Genomic DNA, 21,488 nt, shown 5'->3' on the forward strand with positions numbered 1-21,488 from the left:
AGTGCCACTCACTTAGGTTCTCATTAGTAAAATTAATAATTGTTAGTCATGTGTTTAAAGCCTTCAAGAGCTTTTCATTTCCTTTATCTACTACCGCATTGCTTTCTGATATTTCTATGTCAATGTCTCTAGCTATATATCAAGGGAACAAGATGGAGGCACTCCCTTTCAAGAGCAACTGAAGACTAATAAAAGGATTAACGTTTGTAGGTAATTGACAACCAACATTCAGCTAATGAAATACAAAGCTGCAATAACATCTATCAATACTATCGGTTTTTCCTTGGATGTCATAGAATTTAAGCTCCTCCAAAACCATATTGGAAAGATTATGAAGCACTTAAATATAGATGGAAATTTTGTTGGCTGGCACTAAATAGTAGACGTTAACACCAGAAAATGTGTTATCCAAATTTTTCATAAATACAACTGTTTATTTGCTTTGTAAAATGGTCATCTTCGGTACAAGCAAGATGTGGTACAGAAATTCTTACTATAGGATTCAAGTTGCAGAACCTGGGCCTCGGTACCTCCCTCTGCAATTAGATCCTCAACTTCTTAACTGGAAGTCCACACTCTGTGCAGATTGGTGATAACATATCCTCCTCGCTGACGATCAACACTGGCGCACCTCAGGGGTGTGTGCTTAGCCCACTGCTCTTCTCTCTATATAAACATGACTGTGTGGCCAGGCATAGGTCAAATACCATCTGTAAATTTGCTGATGATACAACCATTGTTGATAGAATCTCAGGTGGTGATGAGAGGGCGTACAGGAGTGCGATATGCCAACAAGTGGAATGGTGCCACTGCAACAACCTGGTAGTCAACATCAATAAGATGAAAGAGCTGAATGTGGACTTCAGGAAGGGTAAGACGAAGGAACACATACCAATTCTCATAGAGGGATCAGAAGTGGAGAGAGTGAGCAGCTTCAAATTCCTGGGTGTCAAGATCTCTGAGGATCTAACCTGGTCCCAACATATTGATGTAGTTATAAAGAAGGCAAGACAGTGGCTATACTTTATTAGGAGTTTGAAGAGATTTTGTATGTCAACAAATACACTCAAAAACTTCTATAGTTGTATCATGGAGGATATCACTGTCTGGTATGGAGGGGCTACTGGGGAGGACTGAAAGAAGCTGCAGAAGGTTGTAAATCTAATCAGCTTCATCCTGGGTACTAGCTGACAAAGTACCCAGGACATCATTAAGGAGCGGTGTCTCAGAAAGGCAGTGTCCATTATTAAGGACCTCCAGCACTCAGGGCTTGCCCTTTTTTCACTGTTACCATCAAGTAGAAGTTACAGAAGCCTGAAGGCACACACTCAGTTATTCAGGTACAGCTTCTTCCCCTTTGCCATCCAATTCCTCAATGGACATTGAAGCCTTGGACACTACCTCATTTTTAAAAAAAAATATACAGTATTTCTATTTTTTGCATGTTTTAAACTATTCAATATACATACACTGTAATTGATTTATTCATTTATTTATTATTATTTTTATTTTATTTTTCTTCTCTTCTATATTATGTATTGCATAGAACTGCTGCTGCTAAGTTAACAAATTTCATGTCAGATGCAGGTGATAATAAACCTGATTCTGAATTGATTCATAAGTGATATTTGAAAAACAATATTTTTGAAGTGAATCACCTCTATTTACGTTTCAGGCACTTACCTTGTATGACGTTGAGGTCAGTAGATGCGCAATGTTCTGCACTGCACCATGGTTGAACAACACAGCCTGATGCTCTGGAGTCTGTAACAAACCAAGGCAGCAGTGAAATTGTCACTCTCACAATTACTATTGAAAAAAAAAACAAAAGTAGCCCTGATGGAGAAAAAAGTGAGAAATAACTACTTAGCTAAAATAATGTAAGATTAGCTCATTTTTATATGGAAAAGAAATTTGACAGCCAAATATTATTTTACTTCAAACAATATGAACATCTAAGAGCACTTTACAGTCCATCAGCAATAAACCACAAAACTGCTGAAATGATTGAGAAATGAAATAGCTACTAAAACTAAAGTCAATAATGAGGATTAAGGAAACCAAGATTCTAAGTTAACAGAGATGACAATCTGCTGCAAACAATTTGTAGATAGCAATACGCCCTGACATGCAGACAACTGAATAAAATGATGTAAATATGTACATGGCTCTTGGGCTTTTACTTCATATTCTTAATGACTGGGAAAGAGAAAACTGAAAAAAATTAGGTTCCAGAATTTTGAACTTCCAGAAAACAAAATGTAGAAGAGTATTCAAGATGTAGGATGGTTTTTAGTTACTTGAAAGCCAAATACATTGCACTAGTTATAGACAATCAGTACTCGGAGGATTAGATTTAAAATAATTAAAATTACAAAATTCTTATGAATCATAAAAACAGGAAGGGCTTTCAATTTCCTTAAATGCATCATTGTTCAACTTGAGAGTCATACTAATGAATCTCTACAATTTTATTCCAATGTCAGGTAATCTAGATAAAGGTAGTAACCCATTTTTAAAGCAAATGAAGCAACGAGTACAAGTCAGGAAGGGTATGCAAAGTCACAGTAAGCATTTCATTTCAGACAAATAGATTCTTTGTTATATAATTTGTTAATAATTTATAGCTGATTGGTATCAGTGCCAACATTTTAGATTGGTAGAGGCAGATACAATTAACAATTAAAAGATATTTAACAGGTACGTGGATAGGACAGGTTTCGAGAGATATGGGCTAAATGTAAACAAATGCAAAATCTTAGTCAGCAAGAACAAGTTGTCCAAAGGGTCTGTTGCCATGCTGTTTAACTCCATGCTGCTAGAGATCCCTTTGATGAATCTCGGGGGCATATGTTCATGCGTGGAACTTCATTCTTCCTTGTTTTGAGGACTTCTGTAGAGTTTCTATCAGATCCTGATACCCTGCAGTTTTTCAACTGTTTACTAGCCTTTCTCACATTATCATGGATTGAAGTAATTTGAACTCACCTCTTACTCAGAGATGCAACAGCAAGTTAAAAGCACTTTAGACAACAATCTCAACGAAAACACTCTGCAAAGTGCTTCCTGAAACAAGCATTGACTGCTTCTCTATTAAATCTCCTAAATCCAAAGTCTCAAAGGACTATGTCCCACACTGTACAAAGCTTTATGATATGTACATTGAATGTTGGACCCCCTTCACTTTCTCTTCTCATCATCAGTTCCTCAACTTACACATCCTCTTTTAAACCTCTGCTTCAGCTCAATGTTGACTTTATTTCTTTTGTTTAGAATCAATGTAAATTCCTCCAAGCATAAAAGGCAAATACATTTGTGATTGATTAGTTTGTGGATCACATACCAATCCTCATGATTTCTAGTCTACACGGTGAATGATAATCATTGGTATTATCTATTACACTCATAATTAATCAGGTAAGGAATGAGATATCAAACCAAAAGTTACTGGAAACTGCTAGTACTTCCACAGTAAACTCCAGCTTTGGAACTAACTGCACATGCATCCATGTGCAGAAATCCCAAATTTGTCTATATGCTGTCAACTGATACGTCCCAGCATTTATATTAGGGAATCTGCTCCCAAGTCATTCACCAAGTGAGATTTTGTTCAGAGCTTTAAGGCCATTTAACTTCAATGGAAATTTTTTTTAAATTGAGAAGTAAGTTTGGAATAAAGCAAGTTAATCTTGAGTTTGCTAAATATAGACAAAAATTGGAAATTTTATCTATTTTATTTTTAATTCATAAATGTTCAATAAATCAGCTTTCATTCCTCGTTTCTTTTTATAAATGTTTGAATGCTAGTCTGTTCCAGGGAATGTATGCAGGGAAAAAAAAATCAACATTTGTAATAGATTTGGCAAATGTCAAGATGGTAGTGTAAAGACATTTGCAACAGTTGCAGGTAGGACTTTTTCTGCCTAATTCTCATGACCCAATTACATCAGACGAGACTCTGGCATCACAAAGAGCTTCAGCAATCAGGCCGGCAAATTCAGCCTTGAGGACCTGAACCAGGTAAATACAGACCACCAGCGATCTGATCAACAAGTGCACACGCAGCAGGAATTGACAACAGATCTCAAACACTGAATAATACAAGCTACAAGGGTAAATTTAGACTTTTCCTCATATCTCCCTGTACTGTATGTTATAGTTCAGTAATATTTGAGTAACATTGTCAACATATTATTTGACTAAATGTTCTTCGTTTGCTTACATAATTACGGTTACATGTTAAGAGGTACATGAATGACATACATCATAATGCCACTTCATACATGCGTGCCTCACTAATGGGAAAGAAATACCTCCTAGACATGTTTCCTTATTCCCAATTTATTCTTTCAATTAGTGTTTGAAATTACAAAATATGACAGTGGCAATGAAGTAGTTTTAAAACAAACCCTAGACGCCTAATATCTCTTGAGTGCAGCATGTGTTTAATTTGAAAGTGGAGAGAGAATTCCAAGTTTTTAAAAAAGCACAGCATGTGTTTCTTTGGAATATGACAGACACTCGATTTTTTTAAAAAAGCAGAAAACGAACAAAATTCATGGGTTTATAAACTGTGAGAACTGCATGATAAAAATAATAAAGCAGAAATGCTTTAAGTTTCATAAGCAGAGTTAAAAGGAAGGGGGAGTCCATTTTAGCTTAGTGGCTGAATTGAAGAAATGGACTGAGCATTGTCAGTTCAGTGATGGGCTTAAAGATCCACTGAGAGATCATTTCCTTTGTGGAATCTTACAAGAGAGCAATCAAAAAATGGCTCCGAACTGAAGCACACTTCATAGTTAGAACAGCAGTTGAAATCACTCTAATCAATGGAAACTGCAGTAAGAGATGCAAATGAGTTACAGTCAGGAATGAAAGTGAAAGTGAGTAAATTTGCAATGTTTAAACAGAAACCTGCATGGCCAAAGAAATTGTGTTACAATTGTAGCAGGGGCTCACATACACCAGACCAATGCAGGTTTAAAGGCAAAACTTGCAGAAAATGCAACAAAGTAGGACACATACTAACAGCATGTCATGTAGACAAAAATGGAAGAGAAAAAGATAAACAAATCAAGTTACAGATTCATAAAGAATACTAATCTGCATGCTACAGATGAAACATGTGATAATGATGAATGTGATACAGGACTGAGTAGCCTTGAGATTTACAATATGAAAACTAAAAGCAGACAAGCAATATGGCTTACAACAGAAGTGCACGTTAAATTAATTAAAATGGAATTGAAACTGGCTTGGCTGTTTCAGTCATTCCACAAAATGAGTTTGAATGACATTTCAAAGATACTGGACTGTAGCCTGGAGATATCTAACTAAGAGAAAATATAACTCCTGTGGGAATGATGTTCGTAACAATGAAATACAACCACCACCAAGGCACATTGGTATAATGGTAAAAACAGGAGGATCAGCATTGTTGGGCTGTGATTTGCTGAGACAACTGTAATTTGATTGGAGGTTCATCCACCATTTGCATGCCACCTGCCCTGCACGACAGTCAACTGAAAGCAAATTAAGAAAGGTACTGGATGATGTCACAGCAGTGTTCAAGGATGGCATTGGAAAACAAACAGATCAAAGGTAAAATAGTGTTAAATAAAAACGCCACATCCAAGTTCTGCAAAGTCTATCTGGTTTCTTATACTATTCGTGATAAAGTAACCAGTAAGCTAGATCGTATGGACGCTAAGGAATTTTTTCTAAAATCAGTGTTCCAAAAACAGAAGGATGGGTCTGAGAGGATCTGCGGTGTTTTTAAAGTCACTATCAACCCAGTACTGTAAGTACATCAATAACCTCTGCCCAGGATAAAGAATATCTTTGCAAACCTTTCCGGAGGAAAGTACTTCCACAAAGTGGACTTGGCTGAGGCCTACCTACAGATGTGGAAGGAAAAAAAAGTCCAAAATGTTTCTCACCATAAACACTCACAAAGGGCTTTATTGTTATAATTGGCTTGTTTTTATGGTAGCATTGGCACCTGTACTATAACAAAAAGCTATGCAGCACTGCTCGGGTGTTCAGTGTTACCTGGATGACATCACTGAGGATGACAAGGGTCATCTCCAAAATCTCAAGATAGTGTTAAAAAGATTAGAAGATTATGGACTCAGAGCATGACACAACAAGTGTGAATTTGCATCATTCTAGAGATGAAATTCAAAGAAACAATTTCATGCAAATTCATCACATAACTAATTCTCACAAGTGTTCTTTGTTTGAGTTCAATGAAAATAGAGCATCTATAAAAAGTATTCACTAACCCCCCCCCCAGAAGCTTTCATGTTTTATTGTTTTACAACATTGAATCACAGTGATTCAATTTAGCTTTTTTTGACACTGATCAATAGCTAAAGGCTCGTTCATGTCAAAGTGAAAACAGATCTCTACAAAGTGATCTAAATTAATTACAAATATTAAACACAAAATTATTGATTGCATGAACATTCACCCCCTTTAATATGACACAACAAATCATCACTGGGGCAGCCAATTGGTTTTAAAAGTCACATAATTAGATAAATGGAGATCTGTGGTTGGAGACCTGTCTGCACTCAAGGTATTTCAGTTGACTGTGGTAAAAATACACCCAAATCTGGAAGGTCAAACTGTTGGTGAATCAGTATGTAGAGAAAAGAACACTCCAAGCAACTCCGCAAAAAAGTTATCGAAAAGCACAAGTCAGGAAATGAATACAAGAAAATTTCCAAGTCATTGAATATCCCTTGGGAGTACAGTTAAGTCAATTATCAAGAAATGGAAATACGGCACAGCTGTAAATCTGCCTACAGTAGACTGTCCTCAAAAACTGAGCGACCTTGCAAGAAGGGGACTACTGAGGTACACCACCATGAGACCTACAACAACTCTGGAGGAGTTACAAAATTCAGTGGCCAAGATGGGAGAGTGGCAAAGAGAAAGCCACTGTTGAAAAAAGCTCACATGAAATCTCTGCTAGAGTTTACCAGAAGGCATGTGGGAGACTGTCAGCTGGAAGAAGGTTCTATGGTTTGACGAAACCAAAACTGAACTTTTAAGCCATCAGACTAAACATTATGTTTGGCATAAGCCAAACACCGCATATAATCAAAAACGCACCATCCCTACCCTGAAGCATGGTGGTGGCTGCATCATGCTGTGGGAATGCTCCACTGCAGCAGGCCAAGGAAGGCTTGAGAAGGCAGAGGGTAAAATGAATGCAGCCAAAATACAGTCTGTGAGAGAATGCCAATTTGGGAGAAGATTCGGCTTCCAGCAAGACAAAGACCCCAAGCAAAAACCCAAAGCTACACAATAGACCTCAAACCAATTGAGAATTTGTGGTTGGACTTGAAAAGGGCTGTCCACTCACGATCCCTCTGCAATTTGATACAGCTTGAGCATTTCTGTATAGAAGATGTCCAAAGCTGATAGAGGCCTATTCACACAGACTCTAGGCTGTAATTATAATTGCCAAAGATGCATCTACTAAATACTGACTTGAAGGGTGTGAACACTTAATGCAATCAATAATTTTGAGTCTTGTATTTGTAATTATTTTAGATCACATTGTATAGACCTGTTTTCACTTTGACATAAAGGAGTCTTTTTCTGTTGATCAGAGTAAAAAAAAGCCAAATTAAATCTACTGTAATTCAATGCTATAAAACAATAAAACATGAAAACTTCCAAAGGGTGGTGAATACTTTCTATAGGCACTGTAAAAACAATTTGTGCATCACTGGCATCCGTACCATAAAATTAGAAGGCAGGGGTTGTGATTTTCGAAGAACAAATACACACAAATCAGTTTTGTCAAATGTGTGAAGTTTTATCATGTATGATCAGGTACATCGTTTTAAACTGCTTAGAATGAGTATCTCCTTGCAACTACTTTTAAAAGCTCAGCATTAACATAGAAACATTTTTCAGGTGGCCAGCATTTATACAAGTCTTTACAAATTAAATCTAGTATTTTCACTTAAAAAGTTTCCTACCTTGCAACAGTGGGAAAAAATCTGACAGATATATTCTTGTATATATCGTGATTTACTGAGCAAGGACATAAGATGAGGAACCACTGTAGCATCCTAGGGACAACATGAAAACAAAGGTTAAATTATCTCGTCTTACCTGCTCTTCTCCCTAGCTGCAACTTTACAACAATAAAAACCTTGCTATTGGAACCTATCCAAGCTATCCCTTTTGTCATTGGTTTCACCTGCCTTCTATTTTGCTATTCTGTCTTCTGAACATGCTTAAACCTACTTGCACTTCTAACTTCCTCCAGTTCTGTTTGAAAGTAGGAATCTAAAATATTAATTCAGCTTTAGGCTCCCCCCCCCCCCCACACCCCCAAGACATTACCCAATCTGGTGCACTTATCAGCTTTAATTTTGTTTGAAATATAGCTCTGAGAAATTACTGAGCTTCTAAAATAAATACACTCAAATGATATCTAAGAACTTGCATCTAATTCCATCCACTTCTGCAATTTTCATTTCCTTGCAATCCTCAATGCCATTTCTGGCTGAAGAGAAGGTAGGAATTTTGCTCTCTAGTCATGGTTGTTTGCAACAAGGCACCAGACAAAAATCCATCGGAATCCCCCACCTTATTTTCTGTGAAACTGCCAAGCAAAATGAAGTCAAAAACAAAGCACAAAATGAAAGATAAAACTTGAATTTCTTCATTCACAACTACTCCAATACTATGATTGAAAGAAATATTTTTAACAAAAACTCAAATATTTGAATTAAAATCTTTTTTTAAATGAGGAAAGAAAATCAAAACATTTTCTAGTATTTAAGACTGGAAATTTAAAAACTGCAGATGCTGGAAATCTGAATCAACAACAGGAAAATACTCAAATTATTTAGTAAGTGCAGTTCTGAAGAAGGCCTTTGAAATGAAACATCTATGTTATCTAACCTGCTAAGTATTTCCAACATTTCCTAGTTTTATTTCTTTTGTCAGAGACACTTACTGTATAAAGAACCTCTACAGGCGTCACAGGGCTTGTCAATATTGTGCGAAGACATCGAAGACAAGCTTCTGTAAATTTAAGATCTGGAAGAAGGAGACCTAACTCAGAAAAAAAAAATTATTTCTATTAATGAATTATCTCAAATTAGTAATACACAATTTACTCAAAGTCCTTTAAAAGGTAAAATAACTTCTTTAGCAGATTCATAAAAACATCAGATGTTCATTACTTTCTACAGTCTAGTCACACGAGGCATCTGTGCACAACCAAATAAATGAATTAAATGGTCACTTGCTATGATCTTCACCTGGTAGTATCAGCAATCTGTTTGACTTGGTAAGTATTACTGGCAAGGCTGAAAATTAAATTACTTTCACCAAATATTTATGCTTACATCTCAGAAGGTCACTGATGAGTGATCAAAAGCAAGTAACCTTTCCTACTTGCAGCTCCAATCCAGCCATGCATGAAGTGGTAATAAACACTGCTAACCAAAAATGTTTGCAATTGCACTGCTCTTGATGTCTCAATACTTAGGCATTATTTGAACAGTTTAATACCAAATTCACATAAAACATTTGAACTTCAATTTCAAAACACCTGTACCTTGTAATAATGCTGGAATTATGTGACAGTCTAAAAGAGACTTGACATTATTTTCTGTCCCCATTGCGAGACTTCCTAATACTACAGCACATTCAGTTTTAAGTTCAACAGTTGAAGCTTCTTGTTGTAGTAGATAAAGCAATCTGGAAAAAAATGACAATTATTAGATATATATTTGAATAAAGTGCTATAGTTAAGAGAAGCCGTACAGTCGTGCCTATTTGAGTGCTCATCATGTGCGGCCAAGAATGATAGTACTTGCAGAATTAGCACTTAAAGGGACATTATAGCTTATACTTATAGAGCTGCTATGTTGAAAACTTGTCCAAAACCCTTGCTCTCCATACAACTGCAGTCCACGCATTATGGTATGGTTAGTTATCCAGCATGAATCCCTGCTCTCCACTATTACTCTCACAACAATTAGTTAGCTTCAATTCAGGGTATTAATATCTAAAACTGTCAATTTCTGTCCTGAATATACTGTATGACTAAGCCTTCTTGAACAGAAGAATTACAAAATATTCATTACCCAGGTGAAGAAATTTCTTCTCATCTCAATCCTTACTTTGAGGCAGTAAATTCTGGTTATAGGTATAGATTTATGCAAATAAAACAGAGTGAGGTGTTTTATGTTTAATGAAACTCGTAACACATTTTATTGAATTCCAAAACCTAAATAGAAAAGTGTGTTAAAAATCCTTATATAATAACATCATCATGCCAGGACAGCCTCTTAGAGCAAGACCCCAATTCAATGTTGGTGGTACTGAATTATGTACATCTCTCCCAATTTTGTTACCCTACACAGCCCCTCCAGAATTTACTGTAACAGACATTGGGAGCCTATCTAGAGATTGGACGAGCCACCTGGCTCGGGTCCTGTGCAGATGGAAGAACCGCAGGTGCCTCTGGCTCGTCCAGAGTTGCCTTGACATACTCATGGTCATGTTGAGATGCCAGGAGCATGTCAGTGGAATACACCAAATCTAGGAGGGCTGGTTCACAGTGATCTACCAAAATACATTCAGGTTTACCCCATATGATAAGACTCTTCTTCCTGATCCAAGGATTCATCGTAATGGAACGGACCATTGTAAAAGGGCCTCAGGGGATGTTGGTGTGTCATTGTGGATGAAAACAAACAAGGTGGATTGTAGGTCAGCAGGAACCCATGATGGGAGGTAATAGGTGAAAGGGAATTGAATTTACTGAGGAGGGTGAAACGCTGTTGAGAGGCCGACCAGGCAATCGTGGCATCAGGTATGAAATCATCTGCCCCTCGTAATGACTGCCCATATTCCAACTCAGCCACAGACGAATGGTCCCCTTTTGGACCAGTGCTGAGTCCCAGCAGGGCCCATGGGACAACTACACTCATCAGTCAGGGAAGGTCTCAGAGCAGCCTTTAAGAAGCGGTGAAACAGGTCTGAAATGAACTGGGAATCAACAGCTCTCAGAATGAAATGATGATGGAAATTCACCTTGCCCAAAAACTAGTTTTTTTTTAAGCAGTGTGTGGCAGCAGGAAATCCATAATGGCAGCTACTTTTGACGGGAGCAGTTTTGCACCTTCTGCAGAGATGCAATGGTCAAGAAAGTCAATGGTTCATGACACATTTTGGCATTTAGCAGGGATAATAATCAATCCATGTTGACTTAAGCACTTGAAAAGCGTTCAGCAATGAGATACATGTTTGGATTTGGACACACTGATGTCAAGTATGTCATCTTGGTAAACAAAAAGAAAATCTAAGTCTTTTAACAGAGAGTCCATCAGCTATTGCAAAGTCTGTTCCGCATTTTTAGGTTCAAATGGCATGAACAGAATTTCAAAAAGAACAAATGGGATTATGACAACTGTTTTGGGAATATCCTCCAAGCACACAAGCACCTGATGGTAGCCCTGAGCTAGATCAACTTATGAAAAAATTAACTTTCCAGCTAAATGTACTGAAAAATCTTGGATGTGGGACTGAATAACGATAGAGCAGGGTGGTAGCCTCATTAAGGCACCAGTAATCACCAGATGGGTGACAACTATCATCGGACTTAGGAACCATATAGATGGATGAAGCTGTGGGGGGGGCTATTGAACTGGCATACAATTCCAGGTCTTTCCACAATGGCAAACTCAGCCTTCACAGGTGCCAGCTTTTCTGGGTCCAGTCTACATGCACAGACGTGGACTGGCAAGCCAGTTGCTCGGCCCCATGTTTTGTGACTGTAGTGAGAATGTGGGCTTGGTGAGGTTTGGGAATTCGCCCAGCTCTTGGGTAAGCTCTCATGTGGTGGTGCTTGCTCTTGGCAGAGTCATTATGGGAAATTTACAGGGAAAACTTACCAGTATTCTGAGACTCTGGTCTCTCCTTCCAGGAAGACATCACAAAGCTTTTTTTTTCATTCCTCTGCCATTCCTTTATCACCCATTATAAATTCTTCCATAAATATCATAATAGTGAATGGAAGGCCAGCATTTGTGGTGGAAATTAGAGAGAGTAAGAAAACTTATATTGGAGAATTCATAGCTGATTTAATGAACATTTTAAAATTAAAGCTTTGTTAAGATAAATGGAATCTAATTATTTCTGCCAATAGGGGGACCTACAATTAGACCTACAATTTTTAAACAACAAAAATTGTTGGTCAATTGCTAATTCTAAAAAGTGAGGTCTGAGATATTTTTGCTAAATATATTACTGAACATACCTTGAAAGCAAAGATAATGAAAATAACAGAATATAGATCAGTAATGATCACACTGAATAATTGAACAGGCATGTGATTTACTCCTGCTTTAGTGTCCTACTACTCCAGCATACAGAAACATTAGAACTATTACAATACCTTGGTATTGCTCCCAGGACAATCAGATTAGCTTTTTGCTTGTTATTTCCAATTACAGCATTCTTCATATCACTATACAAACAAAATAACAAATACGCAAATAGGTTACTTGAAAAAACAAACTGGCTTGATAATACATGATTTGAAAACAAAATCATTTCCAGAATGTATATGCTTGGGTACCATGTACTGTATATAGTTTTGATCAGATCCACTTCAAACTAGTTACCTAGTTTTGGTCTTAAAATAACTCCAGTCACAGAACTGAAGTACTGGACTTATACCTCCGTACACTATTGGTTATTTAAACCATCCTGAGGTGTCACTGGGTCCTAGGAAGCCCTTCTTCTAAATAATTCTCAGCTATTTTTTGCTTTTGGAAGAAAAGATTATCAGACAACCTTGTTGAATCATTTCAATGGTTCAATTTAATATCAGAGAATGTATACAAATACAACCTCTGAAATTCTCACTCAATGCAGACATCCAAGAAACAGAAGAAAAACCCCAAAAAATGAATGACAGACAAGAAACACAAGAACCCCAAAGCCTACTAAGCTCCACACAGAAGCAGCCCTTCCCTTACTTATTCTTACTTATTCTTATTCCCTTACTTAAGCATCAGCATTCCCATCACTCACCATGCAAGCATAAGCAAAGCCCCCAAAGAGAGGCCACAGTCCATATGTTCTACATAATAACAGCTCATTTCATTTCAATAAATGTATCCCCAAGTAGCCTGATAAGACAAGTGAAACTAAATAATTTTTTAAGGAAAAAATCATGAACCAATACTATGCTTTTACATTTGAAGTGAGATCACATCTATAATTCTGAAATCTAATTCAAGTATCAATTTTGTGATCAATCAACCTTGAGAAGATTTTAATTTCAACTCATTTTTAGCTTTCAATCACTCAGAAGCATGCATATTAGGAATAAAATATGAAAATACTTTTCAGTGAAAAGCTTTGAAACTTGATTCAACATCCATATTTGTCGTGCCTCAGACTTTTGCCCAGAAAATATTTATATATATTTAAATATATTTATAAGTGTGTGTGTACGTACATTAATTCATGAATATATAATATTCAGTTGTTTCTAATTTCCACATTTTATGCAATTTAGATATCTATTGCCAGAATATAAAACAGAGGTGAATGTAATCTTGAATAGGAAATACTTTATTGATCCCAAAGGAAATTACCAGGCTACAGTAACATTACAAGTGCACATATATACAAATATTAGAAGGGAAGTAAGAAAGAATAAAAAAAAATAATTTACCTCAGTCTAACAGGAGGGTGTCATCACCTCTCTGGCTATAGGTTGACTCAGCAAAAGTAGGTTTTGTTTTACTTTATGCAGCATTAGCTTTCACATCGATGAAGCATAAAACCTTGTTTACACAAAGACCCAAAAATATCATAATGCAATACTTACATAACTCCTTGCAACACTTTCTGTGGGTCAGGATCAAAGAGACGGTCAACATAATGACGACTGCTGGCTGTAACTTCCTAAAAAGAATAAAATCTTTAATTTAGTGTTGCTTTCCTATTTGCAATTCTGCCATAAAGCAACCTCACAGCTGGTATTAATCCACTACCAATTCACAAGTGGAGTAGAGTCATTGAAAATAAAAGGCCATAGATGCCACAATCAAGACTGTTATTCAACAGAAATGAAGAGCTCATCAGACGTGGTTAAGGCAAGCTTGATTTTACCTCATATACCAACTTCTACCCAAATAACTTAGTGCAATATACAGAGTAAATATTCTTCAGATATACATTTACTTGCGCATTCACCACCCATACACCCTTCTTGTAAACCTACTATGAATCTCAAGACACAGCACACCTGATTACAGCTATGATTTTTTTTTCTTTGATGACTCATTAAAATCATTGCTGAGAACTTACACAAGAAGCAAAAATGCTTCTTTAACAAGCTCTCATGCACATGATACAGCTATTGTTTTTCAGTGGCATGCACTCAGTGGAGTTGCTGGTTCAGTTTGTTTTCATTTGCAGCATGTTGCTGTCCACTGAAATCATTTGTTGATTGTTCCTTTGACATCTATTCACCCACGTTACACAATATCAATCATTAGCTCTCTACCTTTCAAAGCACCACTTTTTCATGAACTCACAAGGTTGAAACACATGCAAATACTGTGCAAATGAGTACATTCGGCCCTCCTTATCCAAAGGGGAATAGTTCTGGGACCCGCCCCCCACCAATACCAAAAATGCAGATGCTCAAGTCCCTTATTTAACCTGTCTCAGTGCGGTGGATTTTAGGACCCAGTGGAGCTCTGAATCCGCAGTGTTTCTGTTCCTTTGACGGAAAACAATCACAATTGAAAATAAAGTGGAAATAATAAAGCAATCGGAAAGAGGTGAAACGCCATCGGTCATTGGAAAAGCGTTAGGCTACAGTCTAAAGAATAAAGTGAGAATAATGGAGCATGTGAAAGGCCCTGCCCTGATGAAAGCTACAATTATTACTAAGCAACTCAGTGGTTTAATTATTAAAATACATACATTTAAGTGTTTTATATGCATAGAAAGGTAAAATATACATGCTCAAACAACGAGTGCTGGAGAGAGAACAGTTTATTTTCAATCCCGATCCACGGTAACCTATGCACATCCTCCCATATACTTTAAATCATCTCTAGATTACTTAATACAATACAATAATACAATACCTAATACAATGTAAATGCTATGTTAATAGTTGTTATACTGTATTGTTTAATGACAAGGAAATGATAATAATAATGACAAGGAAAAAAGTCTGTACATGCTCAAACAAGAAGTGCTGGAGAGAGAACTTCCGGGTTTACTCGCTCTACTGTTGGTTGAATCCGCGCATGCGGAACCCGCGGATAAGGAGGGCCGACTGTATTAAACAAAGATGGTAGCCATTAACTGTACTTACTAATCAAATGAAAATTCAGTTACCTACAGTACATCAGAATTCCAATGTTCCTACATGTCAAATTAGTGGCTGTATTAAGACTATAGTTGAGTTTTCATACCTACACTGTGGTCTCAGGTTTCATAAATTAAACACAATGAACTTATCTGAATACAATACACACTTTTAAACAAAGTACTGCAATACTTTTGAAAACTAAAGCAGTTGCTTCACATTGCAACATAAACAAATGAAACAAGTGTTCAACACAAAAATGAATTTTGAGCAATAAAAGTTAGCAATTGCAACAATGCAAGTCTTTAATGGCTACTTCATTAAGTGATACAAACAGAAGAAAATGCTGGTTCTAGCCTACCAGTCTAATAAAACAGCAAAATAAAAGTTCTGCGTGCATCATCGATAATGCTTCATTTTGTCAGCATGATCTCTAGCTGATCTAATGCAGTTTCAATTATTTTTTCCAAGATTAAAAAAGATTGTATTATCAGCATTGCTAAGCTCCATTGATAGTATTTTAAAAATGTAACCTAATTTTTCAAATGCTTAAGAAAAACATTATATGAGTAGTGTTGTGAACTAAGTCTAGACTTGCATGTTAACCATAATAACAGCAGGTCAATTATTTTAGTTTTGAATACCATGAATTCAACTATTATGCAAGAAAAATGAAGTACTAATTAACATCAACAAGATCTCCTAGATAGTGCAATGGTTCAGATTTTTTCCAGGTAGGACACATTTACAACCCAAAATTCCCAACATTTTATATTTAACTGCTCCAAATCAATTAAACCAATTTGCTTGCCACATAAGCCCTTGAGCTAAGTGGTAAAGTCCCTAGTTGCAGCAAGGCTTTTAATGGCATAATAGGAACAAGTTGGAAGGCCAGGAGAAGACCCACCAACAAAACTAATCAATAAGTCTGCAGATCTGAGGACACACACTTGACACTTGAGGAACAGCTTCTTTCACTCCACCATCAGATTTTTGAATGGACAATGAACCCATGAACAATTCCTCAGTACTTTTTCCTCTCATTTTGCAGTACTTATCTAATTTATTGATTTAATATATACTTACTGTAATTTATGATTTTAATACTATGTATTGCAATGTACTGCTGTTGCAAAACAACAAATTTCATGACATACAGTGAGCCCTCCTTATCCGCGAGTACTGCATGCTCGGATTCAACCAACCGTGGATGGGGAAAACCCGGAAGTTCCCTCTCCAGCACTTGTTGTTTGAGCATGTACAGACTTTTTTCTTGTCATTATTCCCTAAACAATACAGTACAACAACTAGTTACATAGCACTTACATTGTATTAGGTACTCTAAGTAATCTAGAGATGATTTCAAGTATATGGGAGGATGTGTATAGATTACCCCGGATTGGGAATCGAAAAAGAAATGTAAGTTCTCTAAGTTGGAACTGGTACATCTGGCATTACTTAGCACCAGTTAGTCAAACGTTTGTCTTAGTATATAGTATATATTTGACCTTTCTATGCATATAAAACACTTAAGAAACATACGTATTTCAATAATTAAACCACTGTGTTGCTCAGTAATGATTATAGCTTTCATCGTTCCGATCATTGACCAACTGTAGCCTAATGCTTTTCCAATGACCGATACTGTTTCACCTCTTTTTGATCACTTTATTATTTCCACTTTATTTTCAATCGTGATCGTTTTCCGGAACAGAAACACTGCAGGCAGCGGATCCCAAGATCTGCTGGGTCCTAAAGTCCACCACACTGAGACAGATTAAATAAGCTCCAGAGTTCTGCCAGGTCCTAAAGTCCACTGACTTGAGCATCCACATTTTTTGGTATCCGCGGGGGGGGGGGTCCCAGAACCAATCCCCCGCAGATAAGGAGGGCTGACTGTATATGCCAATGATATTAAACCCGATTCTGATCTAAACATACCATTAACTTTCTAGTAAAGAGGGAGCTAATTGTGATTCAGCTATAATCATTAATACCTTTCGCCAAAATTAAAATTAAAATAAGAAGCAGATGCCGGAAATGTGAAACACAAATAGAAGGTGCAGTTCTCATCAGATTGGTTACAACCTCTATAGAGAAATAAATTTAATGCTTCACATTAATCACCCTTCACCAAAACTGGAGAACTGTGCAGTTGTTTTACACTGCAGAGAGATGCCAGCTGGTGGGAACTAAAGGCATGTCTGTAATAGGATGGAGACCAACACTGCCCAGGTGCAATAATGCTTTCAAAGTCATTGCATAAGCAATGTGACAAGGCACATGAGCAGGTAGAAAGTAAATAAAAGCAGGAGAGTATACAGGAACCATGGGAGACTGAACATTGTAGCTGGTGGAAATTAAAGACAAAATGTCTGAAGTACCCCGCAAATAAGCAGCATCTGTTGGGAGGAAAAGAAATAAGATATGGTGAATGATTTTACATTAGATCTGCAAAGGCACAGAAGATATCAGAAGTGGGATGGAGAACAGAAGTAACAGATAACTGGAAACCTTTGCACACTGACCAGAAGCATACAGCAAAGCATTTTGCTTTCTCCAGTCCAGAGGACCACATTTTAGTTACTGAAAACAACTCATTAAATAAGGAAGTCTTAGGTCTTTGTTGCTTCACCTCAAGGGGTATTTGAGTCCCTGGAAGATGGGAAGAAACAAGTTAAAAGGGCAGATCTGTTGCATCTTCTGTAGTTGCACAAAAAAGTGCTGCAAGAAAGCCAGCAATTGACAGGAATGGAAGATCAAACTAGGGATTAAAAGCAGGTAGGAAGATATATCCAGTAGTGGGATCTCATTCTGGGAAATACGTAGCAGTAATTATGGAAAACAATCCGGTAAATGCAGAGGCTGGTTGGGGGAAGGCAAGGACAAGGGAACACCACACTTGCTATGGGTGAGTAGAGCAAAGTGAGAACGTGAAGAGGGTAAGGGGTACGTGTAGAGGGGGTGAGCGAGGGGTAAGTGTAGCAAAATATGCAGACAGGACAAGAGAGAGGTACGTCATTGGGGAAGTAAAGAGAGGTAGCTAAAATAAGGTGCCAGGCCAGACGTGGAGACCACAAGGAAAAGGGAATGTGCTTGGCAAAATATTTTAAGGATACCTATTTCAAGTGTCCTGAAGTATGTCAGTATTAATTCTAGGTATTACACTTTAACCTTTACTTAGTTCTGAGTATTTCACATGCTTAGCTATGCAATAGCCAATCAATTGACGAATTTGAATCGGTAACCATATTTGCAAATGTAGTACCCTGCTTTTGGGTATAAGTAAGACCTTTGTAAACCGGCAAATTGGGAGTTGGCTACCTTACGCCCGAAGTGCGTGGGGCTGCGAACTCCGCTCTGAATAAAAACCGTTTCAGAGGTAATTTCATGTCTCTGGTGTTTTTCCTCAACTGAGCAGGTAACAGTTACAGGTTGACAAAGCAGAGAGCTTGAATGCAGTAAATAGAGGTAACTGAACTATCAACTACAGTAGAGAGGATGAAGGAAATCATCCCAGGAGGTCCTGGTGTGAAAAGTTTCATTTTTAGTCAGTTTTGTCATCCATGCTCTTCTTGTGATGCTGCTTTTATTTATAATTACTAAATGAAATCAGTGCACAAGCCCTTCCACAAAGGTGATAGCCTACAACATCACACTAATGCAAGGAAACTAAGTAAGTCAAGTTAGAAAATGAGAAATGAAGAAAGCTTTTCAGAGAGCCCTTCACCATCAGAGGACATTCTGAAGTGTTTCATTAACAGAAAGTGCTTTTGAATTACACTTATTGTGATAATGAAGGGAAGTGCAATTGTCAACTGGTATACAAAATTGAGACAAAAGAACTGTTTTAATGTTGTAAATTGAGGATATGTGGTCAAGGAAAAATATACACGAGCATGTTCTACATTCAAGTAGAAAGTTCACAAAATTAAGAAATTGGGAAAAGACGAACAAACATACACAGACTCTCCAGCATGTCCTACCACTCATTATCATGGCAAACCAGTGACGTAATTCAATGATTATTATTGCCTTTCACCCAAAACTATCTTCAGTTAAGAAAAACCTTTCACTCAGTTTTAAAATGAACAAATGAACAAACTTCCTTTTCCTGAAAGTCTAAAAATTCTTCAACTTTGGAAGTGTTTAGAAGTATTTTCTATCTACATTCCTCTGTACTCCCATTTCATATAACAGTGTACAGGAACAGTGGTAACATTTGCTGCATTTCTCATAGTACCTTAAAAAATAATAGATTCACTCCTTCTATCTTATTAATTCACTATATCAAGGGTAAGAGCAAAAAAAAATGCTGTGGTGGGTTTGGGGAAGAGTGCCAGAAAGGGAATTGGAAAACACAAGCATCAAGGACAGAATGGGAGCAAAGAGTTATGATAGATCCCACAGGCTAACTGAATTTTGAAGATCTGACTGGGCAGAGGGAATAAAAATCTTAAAATTTGCAGAAGACAGAAATGTCAACACTGACATCCTAAGATTAGAAAAAAATCTGGAGGATTACTGGGACAGGCAAACAGTGACAAAATTTGATCTAGTCAATTTTAAGAGAAAAAATGAAATGAGGGTAAACATTCACTGAAAATCTATCTTCCACATAATTGGGTTCTATCCAAGTACACTGGGAGTTAGAAACATAGAAAACATACAACACAATAAAGGCCCTTCAGCCCACAAAGCTGTGCTGAACATGTCACTACCTTAGAACAACCTAGGCTTTACTCATAGCGCTCTATTTTTCTAAACTCTATGTACCCATCCAGGAGTCTCATAATGGCCAGCAGCCAATTCCACACACTTACCACTCTCTATGTAAAAAAACTTACCCCTGACATCTCCTCTGTGCCTACTTCCAAGCACTTTAAGACTATGCCCTCTCATGCTAGCCATTTCAGCCCTGGGGAAAAGCCTCTGACTATCCACACAATCAATGCCTCTCATTATCTTGTACACCTCTCATCCTCCTTCGCTCCAAGGGGAAAAGACTGAGTTCACTCAACCTATTCTCATAAGGCATGCGCCCCAATCCAGGCAACATCCTTGTAAATCTCCTCTGCACCCTTTCTATGGTTTCCCCATCCTTCTTATAGTGAGGCGACCAGAATTTAGCACACTATAAGGAGTTGTCAAACCTTGGAAATAAAGCAATTAAGATGAATTTTTTTTTGTCTATTAGATAGTTGTAATAGATTTGTGATGACAAAAATTTAGGAGTTGTGGATATTGAGAAAGGTTGCCAAAGGATATAGCAGGATATACTGTAGATCAATTGGTAATGAGTGTGGACAAATAGTGTTACATCTGGAAAAGTGTGAGGGCCATGCAATTTGAGAGGCCGAATGTGAGAGGAGTATATACTGTATAAGCATTAATGTACAGAGGGAACCTGGCGTGCCAGTTCATAGCTCCCCAAAAGCGGCAGCATAGCTTAATAGAGTAGTAACGGTGGCATATAGTATGCTTATACTCAATAGTCAGGACACTGAACATAACATTCAAGAAGTCATTTTGCATCTGTCAGACTTTGGTAAGGTCACATACGGACAATTATGTGCTATTTGGTCATCACCTACAGGAAAGATGAGTGGGCTATGACAAGGTTCACCATGACATTGCCCAGCTTAGACAGTATTAGTTGGATCAAAAGGTTGGACAAACTTGGACTGTTTTCTCTAGAGCTTCAGAGCAGGAAAAGCAACCTGACAGAAATTCATCAAACTCTGTGAGGCACAGGTAGGATAGACAGAGTTCTTCTCCCCAACAAAGGTGGAAATATCAAATATTAAAGAGCAGACTTTTAAATTGAGAAGAAGAATATTTAAAAGGAGATTTGCAAAGAAGGTTTGTCTTTTACATAGGGAATGGTATGTCAGAGGTAGTGGAAATAGAGGTGATAATAACATTTAAAACACATTATTCAGATACATGAACAGGTGGTGAATAAGAAAGAGCAGAATTCAGCCATTTGTCCTATCAAGTGTTCTCCACCATTCTATCTTGGCTAATTTAATATACATCTCAACCCTATTTTCCTACCTTCTCACCATAACCTTTGATACCCTTTCTAAGGAAGAACTCATTA

The 21,488-nt window shown here is 37.3% G+C and overlaps 1 protein-coding gene across 3 annotated transcripts in view; it reads right to left on the reverse strand.

Moving 5' to 3' along the window:
* armc8 (armadillo repeat containing 8) overlaps positions 1 to 21,488 on the reverse strand; it is a 140,189-nt gene that overhangs the window by 102,836 nt on the left and 15,865 nt on the right. For all 3 annotated transcript variants that reach the window (XM_059967001.1, XM_059966999.1, XM_059967002.1), the window contains exons 2-7: positions 13,886 to 13,962; positions 12,440 to 12,511; positions 9,593 to 9,735; positions 8,987 to 9,084; positions 7,998 to 8,090; positions 1,684 to 1,764 (exon numbers count right to left, since the gene is read on the reverse strand). In XM_059967001.1, the coding sequence (XP_059822984.1) occupies positions 1,684 to 1,764; positions 7,998 to 8,090; positions 8,987 to 9,084; positions 9,593 to 9,735; positions 12,440 to 12,511; positions 13,886 to 13,962 (564 nt within the window). The remainder of the gene's footprint in view (positions 1 to 1,683; positions 1,765 to 7,997; positions 8,091 to 8,986; positions 9,085 to 9,592; positions 9,736 to 12,439; positions 12,512 to 13,885; positions 13,963 to 21,488) is intronic.

Source organism: Hypanus sabinus, chromosome 4, assembly GCF_030144855.1.
Source record: "Hypanus sabinus isolate sHypSab1 chromosome 4, sHypSab1.hap1, whole genome shotgun sequence".
NCBI classification, from domain to species: Eukaryota; Metazoa; Chordata; class Chondrichthyes; order Myliobatiformes; family Dasyatidae; genus Hypanus; species Hypanus sabinus.